Below are 23,128 nucleotides of genomic sequence, written 5' to 3' on the forward strand. Positions count from 1 at the left end.
GGGCGGGGCTGCACCTTTGCGAAACTGGATATGGTGCAGGCCTACCAGCAGCTCCCGGTGGATGACGATGCTGCGGCTGCCCAAACCATCGTCACCCATTGTGGGGCTTTTCATTGTCGCCGCCTCCAATTCGGCGTTTCCGTGGCCCCGGGGATCTTCCATAGCCTCATGGACCACTTGCTCCATGTGCTCCCCAGTGTGGTTCCGTATTTCGATGATGTTCTGATCGCTGCTTCCAGCTGCTCAGAACTCATCGAAATGCTCAGGAAGGTCCTCCTCCGTTTTAGGGGTGCGGGCTTGAAATTGAAGCACAGAAAATGTTCTTTTGCTGTACCTAGGGTGGAGTTCTTGGGCTTCATGATTGATGCCCATGGGATCCACCCTACACCTTCAAAGGTTGCGGCCATCAGGAACGCCCCCACTCCCTCCTCCAAGGTGGAGCTGCAGGCATTCCTGGGGCTTCTCAACTTCTACGCTCGTGCTGCACAAGGTGTCACTTGTCGAGCCACTGCATCGGTTGCTCGACCGATCCGCGGCTTGGTGCTGGGACAGCCACGAAGCGCATGCGTTCGCGGGTGTCAAAGACATGCTTACATCAGTGGCTGTCTTAGTGCAGTACAGTGACAAGCTGCCTCTGACGTTAGCCTGTGACGCCTCCCACTATGGTCTGGGGGCTGTCCTGAGCCATGTCCTCCCAAATGGCTTGGAGGCCCCCATGGCTTTCTACTCCCAGACACTCTCCTCTGCGGAGCACCATTACAACCAGATTGACAAGGAGGCTCTGGCTGCAGTGTCCAGGATTAAGAAATTCCACGATTATCTGTATGGTCGGCACTTTACACTTGTCATGGACCGCAAGCCTCTCCTTGGGCTTCTGGCTGGCGACAAGCCAACCCCTCCCATCCTCTCTCCCAGGATGACCCGCTGGACGGAGTTCCTGGTGGCGTATTCCTATACACTGCTCTACCATCCTGGCAAGCAGCTAGGGCTTGCGGATGCCCTCAGCCGCTGCCCCCTGCCTATCTCCGACCCGGCCCCGGTGCTGTCCTTGTCCATTCTTTCGATTGCCTCCTCGGGTCTTCCCCTCACTGCCGCTGACGTGGCGGCCCACACCAAGGCCGACCCGGTTTTGGCTCAGGTCTGCTCCTGGGTCCTCCGTGGGTGGCCTCTGGGGGAGGTGGCTGACAGTTCCGGCCCTTTAAGGCCCGCCAAGCCGAATTGTCTCTCCATAGTGGTTGCCTTATTTGGGGGGACCGGGTGGTGATCCCTCCCATTCTGCGATCTCAGGTTCTGTCTCTGCTCCACAAGGATCACCCAGGCATAGCGCGCATGAAGGCGTTGGTGCGTAGCTATGTCTGGTGGTCCTTGCTGGACGCTGAGATTATGGCCTGGGTTTGCCATTGTTCTACCTGTCAGCTCTCCCGTCCCGCTCCCCCAGCGGCACCTGCTTGAGAGTGGGAGGCTTTGAGAGGCCTGTGGTCTCATATTCACGTAGATTTTGCCGGCCCCTTTCACGGCCAGACATTCCTGATTGTGGTGGATGCCTACTCTCGCTGGGTGGAGCTAGTCCTCATGGCCTCCACCACAGCTGAGAGTACTGTCAGGGCCCTGCGCCGGTTGTTCGCAACCCACGGGTTGCTGGACATGGTGGTTTTGGACAATGGGCCCCAATTTGTTTCCACCACTTTCCAGGAATTCCTGGCCTTGCAGGGTATCCGGCACGCGCCCACCGCCCCATACCATCTGGCCTGCAATGGCCAGGCAGAGCTTGTGGTCTGCTCAGCCAAGGAGGTGCTTGGACGGATGGACTGGGGCGATTGGCCAGCGAGGGTGGCGGATTACCTGCTAATCCAACACTCCACCCCCTGCCCAATGACCAACAAAAGCCCCACAGAGCTGTTGATGGGTCGGCACTTGCGGCTTCATCCGCTCTATTGAGGGGAGCAGGCGTGCAACCTGGGGGTTTCTCCTACCCGCTCCTTCCTGGTGGGGGATTTGGTTTGGGCCCGCTCTTTCTCTGGGGACACTAAATAGGTGGCTGCCTCTATTCTGTCCATAACCGGTCCCTGTTCTTATAGGGTCAGACTGGCCGATGGATCCAAGTGGAGGCATCACGTGGATCAGTTAAGGAAGCATCTTCCCACTGAGACCAGCGTCCCTTCTGATTCAGGGGCCCATGACACAGCTGCCTTTCAGCTGGTCCACAGATTCCAGCTTGAGACCTTTCCCCAGGCAGGCCTCTCCTACTCCGATGTTGCAGGGATTCCTCCTGCCCGTTCTTTTCCTCAATCCGAGTTTCCGTGTCCAGATTCACACTCACAGGCCTTTCCCCAGGCAGGCCCCATCTATCCAGACGCCTCCTGCTGGCCGACATCCCCAGTTCAATCTCAAGCCAATCCAGCCCCGTTCCCCAGTTACATTGCTTGTACTTCACCAATTGGCACCTCCCGGCACAGTGACTCCACCCAGGTTGCCGAGCCCCCTCGGTCCAGTCTACCTGTTAAGTTGCACCCGCCTTCTGGGTCATCCCAAGATGGCATCACTTGGAGCTCCACTCCCTTTGGGGAGGAGCTGCAATGAGCAGGACTCACCCCTCCAACGACTCCTGTAGAACTAAGGCGTTCTGGGCGGGTCCGGCACTTCCCCACCTATCTCGCCGACTACGCATGCTTCAACGCTGAGCATGCACTCTCGCTTGGGGGGAAGGGGTGTTGAGGACTCGGAAAGTCCTTGACTTACAACCTGGCGGCTAGCAACAAGCCAGGTGGTGCCCTGATTTGCTGAGGCGCAGCATCGCCTGTTGCTAGCCGCTAGGGGTGCGTTCATTGGCTATTCCTGCTTGACAGCTCTGTTTAAATAGCTGTCAAGCAGGGAAGGTGCTGAATCACCTGTAAATAGTTACCTTGAATAAACCACTTGTTCTGACAGTCCTGGCTCCAGTCTCGTCCTTCCATCGATCCTCAAAACAAAGTAGGTTTTGCAGTGCTGAAAAGTAATCACCATTGAAGTCACAAGTACCACTGAAGTCACATTTCCAAAACATATTCTTGCTGGTTCATGCGCCAATCCCAAATTCCCATCAGTTCTCAAATGCCTGTCAATTTCAGAGCAGAGCTTTCATAAGTCAATCTGCCAGCATCTCTCTTAATAGCCCTTCAATGACTCCCTCTTCTTGGGCATCTCTTACGTGCTAATATTTGGTGTCAATGTACTTTGTGCTGGATGCAAACTCCATTAATAGTTTATGAAGCTGCCATAGATTCTTACCATAGTTTTAATGTATATAACTGAAAGGTAGGGCAACAAATTATTCCTATTTGCTTGGCCAGCTGGTCACCCCACCTCCATGAATTTATGATCTGTCCTTCAGGTTGCTATTGACTGGCACTTGGAGATCTAGTTTGGCTGGACCATTAAGATACATGCCCAATGACTTGTATCTAATCCAATGTGATTTGGTTGGTGTGCTCACCTTCCCATACAGAATTCCAACTGCTGCACCTTGTAACTGTGGCTACATAAAGGAGCTTTCCTCATGCTTCCTCATGCAACTTCTCATGCTATTCTCATACATTTAGCCAATGTCTACAGCTGCATTTCAGTTCAAAAAGTTTTTAAAAACTTGGAAGATATCTTTCATAAGCAACTCCCTATTTTTATCCACATAACAGTGACAGCTTTTTAAACTGTGATTTTTTAAATTTTTTAAATATTTTTTATTCCACCTATTATTTTTATAAATAACTCAAAGTGGAAAAAATACCCAATACTCCTTCTTCCTCCTCCACAACAACCCTGGGAAGTGAATAGAGATGAGGGAATGTGATTGGCTCAAAATCTCCCAGCTGTTTTTCATGCCTAAGGCAGAACAAGAACAAGAGTCTCTTGGTTTCTAGTCTGGTGCCTTAACCACTAGGTCAAAGGTCTCCAAACTTGGCAATGTTATGGCTAATGGACTTCAGCTTTCAGAATACCCCATCCAGCATGCACTAGACCAGGGGTTTCCAACCTTGGCAACTTTAAGACTTGTGAACTTCAACTTCCAGAATTCCTTTGCTGGCTGAGGGATTCTGGGAATTGAAGTCCATAAGTCTTAAAGTTGCCAAGGTTGGAGACACTGGGCTAGTGCATGCTGGATATCTTACTGTTAGCAGATTTGATCAAATTAGGTTATCCTCAATTGATAGGTTGATTGTTGTCTTTTATCTTCACAAAGCCTTCCCCTGCTTTTGTTTGTCTGCTAAATAAATCTCTGACTTGAATCCAGCATCAAGTTTAATCAATATCTCCTCTTTATAGAGAAAATATCTCCTCCTTATAGAGAGAATCAAAGAATGGACCATTCTTATAGTCAGAAAGGGAAGGCTTTGTTTCATCTTTCCTTTTGTACTTTATGCTCCTGTGATTCGGCTTTCTGTGGTAACTCATACATCCTTGAATGTTCTTTCTTCAGTTTATTTTATTTCCTTTTGGGAAGACAGTTGGCATTTCCTCTTCTCTGCATTCAACTATGGAAGCCAAGTCTCAAGTAAGAGTTGATTTCTCTCTATCTGGATCAGAATCTTGCAAGCAATTTTTAAAAATAAAATAAAAATTTTATTTTGCAATTTTAGATCTTTAGCAATAGGAAAATCGGCATTTCTGATTCTATGAGCTTTCTTTGTCCTTCCAAATTAACTTGCTGTCTCCCATATCTAATGAACATGAATATTTAGATCCTCTTCTTTGGTTAGCATTTGTTACATCCAATGTTTTTTTTAAAAAAAATTCTGGTGCTTCTTTTTCTTTTATTCTTTATGTTCTTCTTGCCTTGCACCTTTAGCTTTGATATTGGGCAACTCTTTGTAACTGATATGGTTGACCACTACTCTGGCTCTTAAATTAACTTTCACAAAGCCATACAAACTTCTAAAACAATCAAGCTATAATTATGCAGGTCACATTGTTACTATAAGGCTCGTTATGTGAGTTGTGTGATTGCCTTAACCTGTGTACTAATTAAAATAATTAATCTGTGACCCAAAATGCAACTTGTGTGAAGTAATTAATATTACAGAGCAAGAAAAGTATCAAAATTTTATGAAATTTAAATTTTTAGGAATAACTAAGATATGATCAAAACTTGGATCTTAGTATTTTTTTAATAATGTGTTAGGTAAATAGCGATACATCATTCCTCATGATATTTTAGATGGGGAGGGAAAATTGTAAAATATCTAATAATTAGTTCAATACAATAAGATAGAAAAGATTTTTTACTATATATTTAATGTTTATTTATTAAACTCAATACATCAATTTATATCACTGACTGCTGAATTCTTTTAGTGGATATATCAACTTTTCAGAGCAAAATCTGATTTTTGCTTTACAGAACCTCACAATACATCCAAGCAGCAGTGAAATATTAGAGATATTTGATATTGTTTAATTACATTTGATATTGATGGTAATTCATAACATTCAGATCACTTTTAATACAATTTATGTCAATACTGCCTAGTATTTTGTTCTATCCATCTTCTCAGCTAACCATATTTTAGCTGATGTATATATTTCCAGATGTATATATTTTTCTCAGCTTCATGATTCCACATCTATATATTTTGCCAATGCAGTTTTTTATACATACCATTTCCCCAATATACACTGATTTATTCCAATATATACCTAATTTTAATTTCTTTGCTGATTACAAAGGGTATCAGAACACTTGATTAATTGCTGCCATCCCTTCTGCAGAGGAATGAAGCATTCTGTTTGCATCCATCGATGTATCAGGCTGAGACAAACTGCAGCCATGGAATCCATCTATAATATTTTTCAGAGGAAAATACTTGAGTTAAAGCTCCAGGATAGAACTGTAGCAAGAGGACAAAATGGAAATAAACCAATAAACAGTATGCTAGCTGATAAAAAAGACTGCATCCTTTATTAGATAATATGCCTGGAGCTCCTAGCCAAAGACTCTTTTGAAGTCCAGTAATTCTCAATTTGAGATTTTAGGAAAAGTCATGAAAAAATGACCTTTTTTGCTGGCAAACAACTGTTGTGATTTGCATGGTCAGCAACAAAATACCAATTTTACAGCAAGCCAAATCTGTCAGGTTAAAATACTCATTATTTCTTTGTTTGTTTTATACTCCACTTTTGTTTGAAACTATTCAACAGGTCCAAGATCTTGTGAAGGACATTGTTTTTATGCCTATCAACTTCCCGCCACCACCTATGAATTTCCAAGAGCTCACAGAACATCCTCTGTATATCACATTGCAACATTACACGTTACAACATCTATTGTATTGCATTTGTATTTAATGAATTTATAGGCCGCCCAATCCCGGAGGACTCCGGGCGGCTACACTACTACAGTTCTAAACTCAAAAAGTTAGTGAAATTAAGTGACATGTAGCACATCTCCTTCCATTTCTTTACTTAAAAATTCATCTTGTCCTGCATGCTGGTTTCATAGAAAGTCTTACGACAGAGCTGAGTTTATCTCTTGAGCCTCATCCACTCAGTCGGCAATTTGCTTTTAGCTTCTAGGGTCTACCAAGGTCAGTGTGAAGGGGTGGAAGGTTGCATATTCCTTCTCTAAACTATATTTCATACCTTGTTTGTTTCTAAAATACTCTTAATTTAGTATGGTCACATCTGTCTTTCTGTGATGGTATTTCATTTGAAGGGAAACAGGATGTGGTGCAGTTAGGTCATGTTCCAATTTTAAGCTGAATTTCAGACTCCCTCACAGAGCTGTTTCATATGCAGTATTATTTTCCAATAGAACAGTTCTAATTCCTTCCATCTTCTGTCCATTATTTTGAATCTCATACCGTAGTAAGATTAATCAGTCAATTTTTTGAATAGAAATGCCTTACAGACCTATTTGTACCATTGTGTTGTCTTCACAGGAGAGTTCTTTGATCACCTTGACAAAGGACAGAGAAACATCAATACACTCATATATTTTGCAGAGATAATTTCCTCTATGTTGGTTACCAGTATGACTATGGAAATTGCTGTGAAGCTTTTCTCAGCCTAGCTCTATGTGATCCATACATGATCTCACTATATGTGGAGACAAACTTTGTGATACTCTTCTTTGTCAATAAATACATTGCAAAATGTGAACAGTACTATTAAGGCAGAATAATTAAGAACAAAGTCAAGAAACCTAATATAATTCAGTTCTCCAAAAGCAGACAAACCTGAAATGGTTGTCATTTGACATTTTTCCTATTTGCTTCTCATGGTTCATTAGAAACAAAACAAAACCCATTTTTTCCATAGTCAATTCCATCTTTTTTTGTCTCTTTTCCTTTTAAAAAGCTTAATATATTGAAGTCCAGTTTAGAATTATTATTTGCCCCTCTTCACTTTATTTACATGATTCTATTGTCTACTGTGATTAATATATCTGAAAGCTGACTCAATATTTCAAATGAAATCTTGTGGTCTTTTGGATTTATTCAGAAAAATGTGATGAAATTTTCCCTTCAGAAGGAAGATATATACTTTCCATGGAATACTAGTGAGTAGGTAACAGCTCATCAGCTCACAGTTTTTCTCCTACACTAATATATTGTTAGTTATAGCAGTTCTGTCTAAATATATTACTGTTAACAGAGGTTGCCTACAATTTGGAAGAAACCAAGAGGCTACAGGTTGGATAGATACTGGTTTAACCTCTTAACCATTTGAAATCCTTTCCTGAGAAACATGGGGTGTTAGTATTGGTCAGGGATTCAAGTTGTCTCTAGGCTGCAAGTTATCTATCCCTTGATGTGTGCCTATAAACAATTATTTATGACCCAAAGAGCTAGAGATTAATGTCAGCTAACAGTGTCATCATTTTCACATTTACTTGCATTTAACTCCATTAGGTTTACTGGAGTTTAGACTGAGAAAAGACACACCCAACCTATCATCTTTTTATATGTCTTTCAGATGTATTTTCTAGCTGAGTTGAGTAACACTTCCAGTAAAGAATTTAATCTCAAGTAATGTGTGTAGACCTGAAGCTGGAATAATTAGTAGCATGATCCAGTGCATTTTTACTAAGAAATAAAATCCACTATATTCATGGGGGCCTATTCCAGATAACTAGTCTTTATACAAAGAGAATATAGCTTTGATGTTCAGTGTTTCTATGCCTGTTTCTTCCCTGCAGTTTCATTGGTTCCCCAACCAGTCTTCAGAAGGTTTATGTTGAATGGGGTGCTTAAGGGTTGTATTGAATCTGTTGTAGAATGAGAAAATAGAAAGATCTCATTCCAATGTATCCCGAGGCTTGAAGTAAGTGGTTCACTTTGATTCATAAGTGCTATTCTAGAATCTGATTATTATCTGACTACATCTCTAGAGCAGTATTACAGAAATTGGTGCTTATGGACCACTATGAAGAGCCGAGGTGGCGCAGTGGTTAGAGTGCAGTACTGCAGGCCACTTCAGCTGACTGCTATTTGCAGTTCGGCAGTTCAAATCTTACCGGCTCAAGGTTGACTCAGCCTTCCATCCTTCCGAGGTGGGTGAAATGAGGACCCAGACTATGGGGGCAATATGCTGACTCTGTAAACCGCTTAGAGAGGGCTGAAAGCCCTATGAAGCGGTATATAAGTCTAACTACTATTGCTATTGCTATTGCTATGTTCGTGAGAAAACTCTCTCAGCAGACATAGACTGTGTTTTACACATCACCCTTAGCCTCGTATATGAACTATTTCATTTTTTGAGTTTGCATGATACAAAGGTAAAGGTAAAGGTTCCCCCACACAGGCGTTCTAGTTGTTTCCAGCTTTAGGGGTGGTGCTTATCTCTGTTTCTAAGCCAACGAGCTAGCGCTGTCCAAAGACTTCTCCATGGTCATGTGGCCAGCATGACTAAACGCCGAAGGTGCATGGAGTGCTGTTACTTTCTCACCAAGGAGGTCTCTATTTCTCTACTTTGCATTTTTATATGCTTTCAAATTGCAAGGTTGGCAGAAGCTGGGACAAATAACAGAAGCTCACACCAGTACGTGGCACTAGGGATTCGAACCGTCGAACTGCCGACCTTTCTGATCAACAAGCTCAGCATCTTAGCCACTGAGCAACCGCATGATATACTGAAGCATAAACCAACCAAAAGGTTGGAGTTCACACAACACACTTAGTCACACAAAACATGATGAACACATTCGATAAATGCATCTGCTAGACTTTTTCCTGATTTGCTATGGGTCCTGTAGGAATGCAGTCACTCTGTTAGAGCTGATCGTGTGTTTGCCCACTCCTCTAGGTTTCTTATTATACATAATTATTGTTGAAATAATTGGTTTACTAATATATTCTTTTAGCTGTAATAGCAATAAATGACAACCCTTTTTAAAGGTGCATGACAAAATACTTTTAAGGAAATTGAATGCCTTATTACTCTAGGATTTATTCATAACCATTGCTTTGACAATGAACAATTTCTTTAAATTTCTCAAAAGACATTGTCTTTGACAAATTACCTTCCCTTCAAAAATGAAAAATGCAAGAATTGCACTGCTGCAGGGAAGAAAAGAATGAATTAGAGAAGCAATTCTAAGTCTGAAATGCAAGTGGCTTGAAGAAAGAGAGATGCTGACAAAAAGCTTATGCTTACCTCATGCTATCTGAGGAACATGTTGCCCAGCATATAATCATATTTTCTAAACAATTCATTAAGCTGACATTTATCAGTGCTCTTTGGGGATCAAGTTAGTTGAAGTAGAATATGACATGAACAGTATTTGACATTTTGCTGCTGGTTTAAAGGATGCATTTATGCGTTGAATCAATATAGTAGAATGGAATAATTGTTATTATGCTATTGGTGGTACAATTATTGACACTTAAAACATAATGGTAGAAAGATAGAAAGGCACCAGTACTCCCTGCTGTAATTATATCTATGGAACAAATTTCTAGTGACTTTATTTAGGGTTGCCTGGTCTTTTTTAGATGTCTGTAGAGTTTCTAAGTCATCTAGGTCATGGTTGTCCCAAAGGTGCTTTTTCAAAAGGCAACTAGACTTTATTTTTCCTTGAAGACATTTTGCTTCTCGTCCAAGAAGCTTCTTCAGATGATTCTTCAGATGATGTTGAAGGCACAGATTAAACCTCTAAGTGGCCTCAATGACTTTCAGAAAGAGTGCTAACCTAACTCCAATGACCATATGACTTCAAGGAATATAAATCTTTCTATCTTCCACCATTCAATTAGAAATGAAGAAACTTCTTGGATGAGAAGTGAAATGTCTTCAAGGAAAAACAAAGGCTTGGGAAAATCAGAAGAATAGGGCACCGTAACAGAAATTTTGCTGTATTTGATTTCATTAAACTTTCTATCCTTTTGATTGCATGTGAGAGTTGTGGTTTGAAGGGATATTGTTCAGTGGCCCCACTCTCCATCAGCATCTCTATTTTAAAAAAAATATGTTACAATGTCAGTTCAGTTAACTGCAACATTTGCTAATTATTATCATAAAAATACCATATAATCTAACAATTCTGAAAAACCAAGGAAAACTTCTAGATAGGTAACCATGACACCATAACACTACATGGCTTCAATATGAGGACAATCATTTAATATCACCTGTTTTTTGAAAACTTTCCATTATATGAAAACTTTCCATTATATGAGCCAAGGTGGCGCAGTGGTTAAATGCAGCACTGCAGTTCAGCAGTTCGGCTGTTCAAATCTCACCGGCTCAGGGTTGACTCAGCCTTCCATCCTTCCGAGGTGGGTAAAATGAGGACCCGGATTGTTGTTGGGGGCAATATGCTGACTCTGTAAACCGCTTAGAGAGGGCTGAAAGCCCTATGAAGCGGTATATAAGTCTAACTGCTATTGCTATTGCTATATCATACTATTATTAGTATTACTGCATACTATTTCTACAATATTGGTTATTACTTTCTTTTATTCTATCAAAGTAGATAAATTAAATTAAAATACTGAAAAGTTTTATTCATAGTATATGTTTTACATTACTGTGACTATTTCTTTTTTTATTAAAATTTTTATTTTTGAATAAACACAAACAGACAAAACACAAAAAAACCCACAATACCATCTTCCATTACAAATTGCAGAAAGTGTGTTGATTGGTTACAAAAGCTCCCATGCATCCCTTCCACAGTCGTCACCTATAATTCATGTCAAATCATATATTTTACATCAAATATATTTATATATATTATTGTCATAATACTTCAACCTTCATTTGACTGTAATTGTTTTTACGTCCTTTTATCTAAAATATTCCAAATTTAAGGCAAAACCACATAATGGCATTCCATTAGCTCTTCCCAATATCATCCAATAACATTATATCTTTATAACATGTTCTAAATAAAAATTGCTTATATTTAATAACAAAGTTTCTAAACCGCCTTTCGTAGTTACCATTTGAAAATTAATATCAGATTTCCTCTTATCAAACATATATATGACATATATACTATCACTCTCTGTGACACTAATATATACTCTCTGTCATTAGGCTCGTCACAAGAGTCCATCCAGACAGAAACCCAATATTTTTTACTGTTGCCTTTTTTGTTACATTTGTTATATTTATGCTGATAAATAAATAAAGGGAGACTAGTATAGATCTATTTCAAGCTATTTAGCTCTCATCGGCTAGCTGATGAGAGCTAAATAGCTTGAAATAGATCTATACTAGTCTCCCTTTATTTATTTATCAGCATAAATATAACATATATATATATATATATATATATATATATATATATATATATATATATATATATATATATATATATATATATATATATATGTAGGTCTCTAGTTGTTCGGGTTTTCTCCCGCGTAGAATTGGAGATGTCTTGGCGACGTTTCGACGAAGTCTCATTCGTCATCTTCAGGCTGCTTCAGACTACTTCAGGTTTGGTGTTTCCAGGAGTAGTGTGAGATCTCGGCTGTTTGTTCCTTTTAACTGCCAGTAGGGGATTAAATTTTAACTGCCAGTAGGGGATTAAATTTTAACTGCCAGTAGGGGATTAAACTGATTGGGTGGGGGCTTGGCTGTGTCTTGATTAGGTGGAGGTGTGTCCTTATTTGGTGGAGGTGTGTTCTGTTCTGATTGTTTGGGGGGTTGTGTTTCATGTGAGGGTAGGAGGGGTTTTAAAGAGGCTGGTTGTGCTTTTGCAGTCTGGCTTCTGGTTCTGGGTCGTGCCTCCTCATCAGTTTGTGTTTTTGTCTGTTTTCTTTGTGGATGTTTTTTGGTGATATTCTGTGTGGCTATTGTGGGTGTGGGCCTGGTCTCATTCATCATGTTTGGGATTCGTTTGTTAATAAGGGCAGGCTTCCAAAGGGCTGGCAGGCAGGAGGTATCATCCCGCCTGTTCATGCTGTGTGGGCATTTTTCTATTTCGATTGCTTCTCTGATTATACGGTTGTTGAAGTGTTCGGCCTTGGCGATAGTTCTTGTCTTATTGAAATCAATTTTATGTCCTGTGGCTTTGAGGTGTTGGACCAGGGAAGAGGTTGGTTCCTCTTTTTTGATTGCATTTTTGTGTTCTTCAATGTGTGCACTTATTCTTCTGTTGGTTTGTCCGATGTATGTGGTGGGGCAAGTAGTGCATGGGATTTCATATACTCCTTGATTTTCTAATTCAATTTTGTCTTTGGGGTTTCTTAGGATGGTGGATATTTTCCGGTCTGTGCAGAATGCTGTCTTGATGTTGTGTTTGCGGAGGATTTTGCTGATTCTGTCTGTGGTGCCTTTTATGTATGGGAGGAGGGCTTTTCCATTTTCTTGTTCTCTGTCCTGGACTTTAGTGGGGGTTTCTTTTTGGATTAGGTTGGTGATCTTATTTCTTTGGAATCCATTGGATGTCAGTACGTTAGTGAGAGTGTGTAGTTCGGTTTTTAGGTGTTGTTCATCAGCTAGGTGTTTTGTTCTGGAGATGAGTGTCTTGGCTACGGAATTGATCTGGGCTGGGTGGTGGTGTGAGAGTGCGTGCAGATAGCGGTTAGTGTGTGTTTTCTTCTGGTAGATGGAAAACAGACAAAAACACAAACTGATGAGGAGGCACGACCCAGAACCAGAAGCCAGACTGCAAAAGCACAATCAGCCTCTTTAAAACCCCTCCTACCCTCACATGAAACACAACCCCCCAAACAATCAGAACAGAACACACCTCCACCAAATAAGGACACACCTCCACCTAATCAAGACACAGCCAAGCCCCCACCCAATCAGTTTAATCCCCTACTGGCAGTTAAAATTTAATCCCCTACTGGCAGTTAAAATTTAATCCCCTACTGGCAGTTAAAATTTAATCCCCTACTGGCAGTTAAAAGGAACAAACAGCCGAGATCTCACACTACTCCTGGAAACACCAAACCTGAAGTAGTCTGAAGCAGCCTGAAGATGACGAATGAGACTTCGTCGAAACGTCGGCAAGACATCTCCAATTCTACGCGGGAGAAAACCCGAACAACTAGAGACCTACATACTAACACCCGCGAAAACCTCAGAATATATATATATATATATATATATATATATATATATATATATATATATATATATATATATATATATATATATATATATATATATATATATATATATATATGTTTTACAGCAAGTTCATTTATAATCTTTCAAGACAAGGCTTTGTTTTCATTTCACTCCAGCTACCAATGATGTTCCCAAAGAGCACGTGTAAAAACAACCCATGATCTTCTCACTATCAGTCTCTGTAAACAAGCTGAAGAACCTTGAAATACAAAGTCAAATGATCAAAAAGAAAAAAGAAAGGACAATATTTCCAAGACTCAAGACTCCAGCCTCCAAATGGCAGTGTTACTTCCTTTCCATCTGTTCTTACAGCCCTCTTTGTATACCTTTTATATCTTCTTTATATTCCAGGCTTAAAGAAAACAAAAATTCTAAGTGGAACAAAAAGAAAAAAGACCATTCAATCCAGCTTTATAAAAAATAAAGAAAAATATTTTAATCCATAGGTAAAAGAAAGAATATAAAAAGTAGCAGAAAAACCAATCTGTTCAATTTAAGAAATAGGAAACATTTGCAGAAATTCCATCCATTAAAAAACAGATAACAAACTGTGTAATGTGGCTTAATTTTGCTGCTTATTCTCTTCTGTTTTCAAATTTAATTTAGCTTTCATTTTTTTGGGTAGACTCTTTTATAACAAAAGGATTTCCTTACCAGATGGACACACTTTCTCTTTCCATTTTCCTCCTGTTCCAGAGCTGTCCCAACTTCAGCAGCTTCAAAGGCTGTGCTTCTGTTGTCAGCAAAAAGAGCTTCTCCTGGATCAATCAGGGACTTTGCGGTGTCCCCGAGATCAGCAGGACGTACTCTTTCCTGTCACCATCTCTTAGGGACGGTTTAGGTCCAGCGGCAAAAGTATCAACTGCGATCTTGGAGCTCCAAGATCGCACATCGTGTCGTCGTGATGTCAGCATCCTCTCCTATTTCAGTGATTATTTCTTATCATTAATTCTTATTTATTTATTTGGACTGTGTGGGGACAGATCTTCCTGAAGAAAATCTATGTGATTGCTGAGAGTAAAGTATTGATTTGATGGCACTTTCTTCCCACCCCCTCTCTCTTTCTCTCTTTTTTCCTCACATCCACACATCCAAATCTGTATGTGTGTGCATGCACAGATAATTATGTTTTTATGCTTTAAAAATTAGTAATATGAAAAGCCTTTCAAATTTGAAACATTTTTCATATATTAAAAATTCTCTAATCATTATTATCACTTTAAAAGTCTGTGAAAAAGATGTAGTTAAATCGTTTCATGTAATTTATTTTGAAAAAGAAGTGAACTAAAATACTTCAAGCATTGTAGCCAAGCAGCTGCAATTTCTTTTTATGTCAGAAAGAACCACACTGTGACTCTACTTGGTAGATTTCTGGTGAAGTACCATCCTTCAGATATAAAAATGTGAATAAGAAAGAAACTGCTAAATTGTTCATGAAGATACCATATGCTATATTGGTTTGTAAAATTTATACATACATACATACATACATACATACATACATACATACATAATTTTTAAAATGGAAAAATACATTTTGATATTTAAGAAGTATGAAACAGACAAGTATACTGTGTAGTAGATTTTTATTCTGTGGTGTATGATAGAATAGGTCTAAAATATCTATTATTTAAAAATATAATTTCCTAGCTAATGTCAAACAATATAGATGTGACTTGAAACAACCATTGTCAAATAGCTCAGTTGCATGTTAATCAAAAACACGTACCCACTATTTTAGTGTAAAAAATGGCATAGTGTGGCCTACCTGTATTATTCTTTGCTCATATCCAATGAAAAGCATGTGGATAATGATTAGACAACTATTCATGAATCTGTGTGACATATCTAGAAGGTGGAATCATAGGTACTCTCTGAGCTTGATGGTTTGCTTATAGACATTTCATTACTTGACTACTGTGTTTCCCCAAAATTAAGACCAGGCCTTATATTAATTTTTGCTCTCAAAAAACACACGAGGTCTTATTTTCAGGGAAATATGGTACTAAATGCATCCATCTGGCTGACGATCTTAACTGGGGCTTATTTGGGGGGGTGTTAGGGCTTATATTACAAGCATCCTGAAAAATCATGCTAGGGCTTATTTTCCAGTTGGGTCTTATTTCAGGGAAACATGTGCTAGTGACTATGGAGTTTGCTTGTCCTGCCAATATTAGTGAAATGTGTTTTTCTCCTTGATATCTTAGTCAAGTAATGAAACACTACAAGCAAAGAACCAGGCTCAGAGACAGAGGTGGGTTTCTGCCAGTTCACCCCAGATAGGGCAAATCAGTAATGGTGGTGGCAGGAGGTTCCGCTCACCTGTCCAGACATTTCCGTGCATGCACAGAACCCTTTCGCAAGCGTGCGAGTGCATGTACAAGCGAACCGGTATTAAAATAAATTGAAACCCACCACTACTCAGAGAGCATCAAAGTTTCTACAGTTCAATCCTCAGCTACATATATTATCTTCTATAGGATATTCAGAAGGCTTCCACTTGCATTCTCTTCCAAAAGAAAATTAATCTTTCTCCTACTTAAAAAATTCAGATTTTTTGAAATTAGGTTATCCAATAAGGTTGTAGTACAGGGGTGTCAAACTGGTGGTCCTTGGGCTGGATGCATCACATGCAGGCCACACCCACCCCATCTCCACATAGGGGGAAAACATCACAAAACATCACGTGACAGCAATGTGACATTGGCAAATTTGACACCCATGTTATAGAAGATTCAAAGGATTGGAGAAAATATAAATGAAGATATAAATGAGAGGGGAAAAACGTATTTTACAACCGCAATTATTTCTTTACTGTGATTCCTACATACACTTTGCAAACCTGATCATTTTTGAGTGAACAGTATTAGCTAATCATTCTCTTCATTTCTTCTACTTTGTAGATTCATACCTCCTTAATCAATGGGCGGCCAAGTGCAGATGATCCTTCTCCAACACTATTGGAGTTTACATCGGCTCGTTATATTCGCTTAAGATTTCAGAGGATACGGACACTAAATGCGGATTTGATGATGCTTGCACACAGAGATCTCAATGAAATTGATCCAATAGTCACAAGGAGGGTAAGTCCTGCCAAAGATGCTAGAATGTGCATTTGCAGTACTTTTTTTCACCTAGAATTCAAAAGGATTTGGTTATTTCAGAATTATAGAACATCAGTTTTTATTCTTTCTGAAATAGCAATTTCCCTTTCATATTCTCATTTAAAGAAAAATAGCAGGATGAGTGTATATAAATTTTTAAGGCTGAAATATATTTTTGGAGGTTTTTTCCCAAGTTTCCCTTCTTATTTGTATCAAAAGGCCATGAATAGGGGCAGTGAATGAACAATTCATTGTGATAATCAATTCCATTCTATTCCAAACTATATAGCACCACTCTTTGTAAACCACTGCTAATGGCAAAGATACCATTATAATCTCTGCACCCAATGTCTGAAGAAAGCAATATTGGAGGAAAAGAGGACGCTTGCTGTTTTCCTCTATAGTTAACCTGCTTTTAGGTAGCTTGAAAATATGGTTGGTGATATATTTTCTTCAATAGAATTTTGTTGTTGATATACCTTTTGCAGAAAATTATCTGCTGTTGGAGATCAGAAGGTACAACTGGTCCAATGCACTTCTTCATGAGCAGTTATAGAAGCTTCTTGCTTTGCCCATGTAACACTGTTGCTTTGTCTGCTGTATTGGTTACTCCTGAGCCTCTGAATGCAATTTAAGATGTTAGTTGTGACCTCTAAAGCTCTATAGGACTAAGGTCTGGTTACCTACACCATATGCACAATTATTAGGCAATTGAGTATTTTGACCATATCATCCTTTGTATGCTTATTTTCCACCTCCAAGTTTTATAAACTTAAGTGCTTAGTGGATATAAGTAGATCAGGTGATGTGTATTTGTGTAATGAGAGAGGGTGTGGCCTAAGGAGATCAACATCAAGGTGTGTATAATTATTAGGCTGCTTCTTTTCCTCAGGCAAAATGGGCTAAAAAAGAGATTTAACTGACTCTGAAAAGTCAAAATTTGTAAAAGATCTTTCAGAGGGATGCAGGACTCTTGAAATTGCTAAGATATTGGGATGTGATCACAGAACCATCAAATGTTTTGTTGAAAATAGTCAATAGGGTTGCAAGAAACATGTTGAGAAAAAAAGGCACACCTTAACTGCCAAAGATTTGAGAAGAATCAAACATGAAGTTACCAGGAACTCATTATCTTCCAGTGCTATCATATTTCAGAACTGCAACCAACCTGGAGTGCTCAGAAGTACAAGATGTTCAGTGCTCAGAGACATGGCCAAAGTAAGGAAGGCTGAAATCCGACCATCATTGAACCAGACACATAAGTTGAAATGGCAAGACTGGATCAAGAAATATCTGAAGACAGGTTTTTCAAAGGTTTTATGGTCTGATGAGAAGAGAGTGACTCTTGAGGGACCCAGATGGACCCAGATGGACCCATAGCTGGATCAGTAATGGCCATAGAGCTTCATTTCAACTCGGACACCAGCAAGGTGGAGGTGGGGTACTGATATGGGTTGGTATTATGAAAGAGGAGCTAGTTGCACTTTTTGGGGTTGAAGATGGACTCAAAATCAACTCCCAGACCTACTGCCAGTGTTTAGAAGACACTTTCTTCAAGCAGTGGTGCAGGAAAAAGTCTGCATCTTCAAGAAGACCATGATATTTATGCAGGAAAATGCTCCATCACATGCATCAAAGTACTCCATAGTGTGGCTAGCCAGTAAAGGCCTTAAAGATGAAAGAATAATGATATGGCCCCCTGCATCTCCTGACCTAAACCCTATTGAGTACTTGTGGCCTCTTCTTAAATGGGAGATTTATAGTGAAGGAAAACAGTACAATTCTCTGAATGGTTCTGGGAGACTGTGGTTGCTGTTGCACAAAAAGTTGATCATCAACAGATCAATAATCTGACAGATTCCATGAATGGAAGGCTTATAATATTGTTATTGAAAAGAAGGGTAGCTATATTGGTCACTGATTTTTTTTAGCTGTCAAAAATGTTTATTTGTAAATTTTGACTTCTTTATTATTTTCACTTTAACAGATGAAAATAAATGAGTGAGATGGGATTTTTTTTATTTTTCATTTAGTTGCATAATATATCTTGCACACTAATAGTTTCCCAATAATTGTGCACACATAGATATTCTCCTAAGAAAGCCATAGCCTAACTTTACTTTCTTAAATATTCAGGTTTGAGGTGGATTGACTGAGAGCACTGTAGTTGTTCAGTAATAAAATTAATCTTCCAAAATACAGTTTGCCTAATAATTGTGCACACAGTGTATGAGACATTTTTTCTTCTGTTCTTTTTGCCCAATCTTAAAGATTGGGAAAAATAACTTCTTTTCACTTCTTCTTTTGCTAAAATTGGCATACCTTAATGATAGCAAACACTTGAAGTGCTGTCCTGAATGCCTTTATGAAAAGGCAGAGGAATTTAGCCATATGATTTAGAAAGCAGTAATAATGCTTCAAATGACCCCTCTTAGAAATATAGCTCTATGAATGAACTGGATGTCAAGAATGCTCTATTCTCAGGTCATCTAAATATATGCATTATTGATCCCCGATGACCATTTTTACTGTAAAAGATAATAAAGAGTAAATCTTGTGCAAGAAAATGATGCAAGAAATGCAACTAAATATTTTAATAGTCACAGGAAGTTTTATATTAACTGGTGGATTAGTGAAATTTAATGAAACAACATAAGGCACAGTTGTAAAGTTTCACTTTTAAACATACATTATTAATTAATTTGCCACTTTAGAGCTGATTGGAGCTGATTATGAATATCCATTTTATATAAAGAAGATCCCTTCACATTGTAGGATCTACAGAGATAGGATTTTCAGGAAAGAGGAGATATTTGCCACCCCCCCCTTTCCCCCCTGAAACTCACTGAATTATCTCCAATGCCCTCTCTCACTGCCCTGACTCACTGAGTCCATTTTCAACATAAAACACTATAAAGAAAAAAGGTTTGGGGTAAATTTCTCTTCTGCCTACAGTATTTCAACATAATTAATGCCAGCTCTTGTTTGGGATTTAGGAAAACCATTATAGGAATGCAGAAGGATTATAGTTTCTTTACCCAAACACCTAGAACCTTATTATTGAATTATTTTTATAATAATAAAATACCATGCAGTGTAAATATATTTATTGACTTTTGTGAAAATAAAGCACATATTTGCTCCCATCATTTTAAAGCTCGTGATTAGGTACCAAAATGATACTGTCTTGTTTTTAGTTTGCACCATAATAATAACATAGATCTTTCTTTTTAATTTTCTTTTCAGTATTATTATTCTGTGAAAGACATCTCAGCGGGAGGAATGTGCATCTGTTATGGCCATGCAAAAGCATGCCCATTCAATCCAGCCACAAATGTAAGTATTTTTCAACACTATTCTAATATGAAAAGGGCTATACAATGCACACATGTACAATCTCCTTTGGTCTTGATTATACAACTTCTCAACAACAAGGTTTTCAAAGTCATGACTGAGATAACTGTTTCTTTTCAGGCATATCAAATTTTGAAAAACACTCACTTTTCAGCATCTTAATTTGAAAATAAGCTTAATAGTAAGTGTGCAAAGTATATAATAAAAGTGTAAAGAATGGAAACCTTACCATGAATTCTATTAATTCTGTCTACAAATGATATGACTTGTAGTAATTCTCTTTCACATAGAACTATTCTAGGTGTTTCTTCCACCCCCTGAAATCTGGAGAAGGGGTGGGGAAAATTATAAAAACTCATGCTATTTTCAATCTAATTGATAGCTGATTCCCATCAGCAGAGAGAATTATTGATGGTGGTGGGAAATCATATGCTTTCTTAATTACCTGGCTTGATTGACTGAAAAAAATCATTTTATTTGCATTTGCATTTTCTAAATTAATTTCTTAAAATTATTGTCTCTATGTACATGCGTATGAGACCAGAGATATTTCCTAGCTATAAAAGAGCACTGTATGATGAAAATTGTATTAACTAGCACAGTATTAAACACTTTCTTCAAAAATATTCATCAATCATCACTTTACCTGAGATCATATGTATTGAAAGCCTCACATATCACTTATTAAAATTATTTTTCTCTTTATGGTATATTCCTGTTTTAGCAGGCACGATGCAACAGATTTATGTTCCAAAAAAAGAGAATGTTTTTTTCCAAGAAACTTTCTTTGAAATAAGGACACAAGTGACCTTCAGTTTCACTGACAGTTTATTCACTATAAGCAGTCCTATACTTATTAAAACCTTCTTTGAATAGAAAAACTGGGAAGGTCATTGCATAAAGAGAGTTTAATTTATCTAGTATACCATATGGAAAGAAAGAGTAAAATGTGAAAGCATTCCTTAGTAGATCTAAGTGACCTGAGATTTGCAGGATTCCTTGATTAATATTCTCATCATGGAAATATGAGTCAATTCCTGTTGGATTACTCTGCTAATGATGAACTATTTAGAAACCAAAAGTGAGGCTGCCAATAATAAACCATTAAAAAGCATATTGGCATCTAATTCTTCTCTAGATTTGTTTGTGTTTGTCTAAAACCTCAGCTTATTTATTTGCGGGTACAGTATATCACAATTATTTTACATGGGTTGTATCAAGATTTGCCATTCCACTGCTGAAAAAACAACTTCTTTCATGGAAGAAATTGGATATAAGAGAGGGGGAGGGTTAAGACACAACTATGTAATCTGCTGATCCATTAGCTATTTTGATAGAATCATAGTCTGCTTGGATATAGGAGTGGTGTGGTGGATATAGGAGTTGTGTGGAAATCTTGCCTCACAATCAGAGGCTATGAATTTGATCCTAGGTAGATAGAGGCAGATATTTCTCTCTCTGGGCACAATGAGAACAAAATCTCCTGAACAAAATATCTGTATTGGCGTCAGGAAGGGCATCCAGCCAGTAAACTCTCTGCTTGCTCCATTCAGTTGCCCATACTCCACCCGGCAAGGATTATGGGGTTGTTAAACGATAATGACGATGATAGACTGCTTGCATATCATGGCTTCATCCAGTATGTTATCAAGACACTGTTTTGTGTTTTCTGATTGCCAAGGTTTATAATTGGTTTAATACATCCTATCCTACCCATCTACCCCCACCCCACTCCACCTCACCTCACCCCCATCCCATCCCATCCCAACAGAGATCTTTTTGTGCATGTGAACATAATACTTGTGGAGAAAGCTGTAATCGGTGTTGCCCTGGATTTAATCAGAGACCGTGGCAAGCTGGGACTTTCCTTGTAAAACATGAATGTGAAGGTAAGTGAAATAATTCAATGGATGTGATTTATAACATGAATCAAAACAAAAAAGCTTACCTATATATATGTATGTATGTGTGTGTGTGTGTGTGTATGTGTGTGTGTGTATATATGTATATATGTGTGTGTGTGTGTGTGTGTGTGTGTGTGTGTGTGTATATATATATATACATATGTTATATTTATGCTGATAAATAAATAAAGGGAGACTAGTATAGATCTATTTCAAGCTATTTAGCTCTCATCAGCTAGCCATACCCAAGTTTGGGAATCGAACCCACATATATATATATATATGTGTGTCTATTCCTGGAAACACCAAACCTGAAGTAGTCTGAAGCCGCCTGAAGATGACGAATGAGATTTCGTCGAAACGTCGCCAAGACATCTCCAATTCTGCGCGGGAGAAAACCCGAACAACTAGAGACATATATATATATATATATATATATATATATATATATATATATATATATATATATATATATATATATATATATATATATATATATATATATATATATATATATATTCATTGTGATATAGTCACATCTAGTTCTTCACGCCATTTGGATGAGAAACTGGAAAAAATTATATGTAATTTTATCTGTGGTTCTTTGTGGAAGAAACAAACTGAAATTAGAAATAGTTTAAATTATAATTGTATCAGATAATAAGATCAGGTTAATTACACATATTTGATGATGAACATGATATCATGTTTGTAGTTACTGTGGCAATGTATATTTATTGAAGATTAATGTAACTGTAACGTGCAATACATTTGTTTCAATGGGATAATTAAATATAGTTTTGCATTCAAAATAGTGGGACCAATTAGTGATTAATATTATTGGATTGCATTCCTTTAGGTCTGTTTACTTTTTTTGTTCATAAAAGGCAATGCAAGTTCCTAATAAGTAACTAAGAACTAATAGTGAATGACAACTTTTAATATTAGCATGTTGTAATAAAAAACAAAATAGTCTTAGCATCTTAAAAACTTTCTCATGGTATAAGCTTAAAAACAATTGTACCGTGTTTCCCTTAAAATAGGACAGGGTCTTATTTTCTTTTGACCCTCCGAAATAAGCCCTTGGCTTTATTTTCAGGGAAGTCTTGTTATTTTTGAGGTGCAGGAGGCAATGAGCATGGTCACCTCATGGTTGCTGCTATGCTGCAATATTTTCAGGGAAGGCTTATTTTTGGGGGAGGGCTT

At 38.5% G+C, this 23,128-nt stretch overlaps 1 protein-coding gene across 1 annotated transcript in view; it reads left to right on the plus strand.

The window, feature by feature from the left end:
- The window catches only part of LAMA2 (laminin subunit alpha 2), a 499,033-nt gene that overhangs the window by 180,797 nt on the left and 295,108 nt on the right, over positions 1 to 23,128 (plus strand). Inside the window, 3 exon segments of the mRNA XM_032215335.1 lie at positions 16,464 to 16,643; positions 19,911 to 20,000; positions 21,790 to 21,907. Of these exon segments, the coding sequence (XP_032071226.1) occupies positions 16,464 to 16,643; positions 19,911 to 20,000; positions 21,790 to 21,907 (388 nt within the window).

Source organism: Thamnophis elegans, chromosome 4 (assembly GCF_009769535.1).
Source record: "Thamnophis elegans isolate rThaEle1 chromosome 4, rThaEle1.pri, whole genome shotgun sequence".
In the NCBI taxonomy this organism is placed as follows: Eukaryota; Metazoa; Chordata; class Lepidosauria; order Squamata; family Colubridae; genus Thamnophis; species Thamnophis elegans.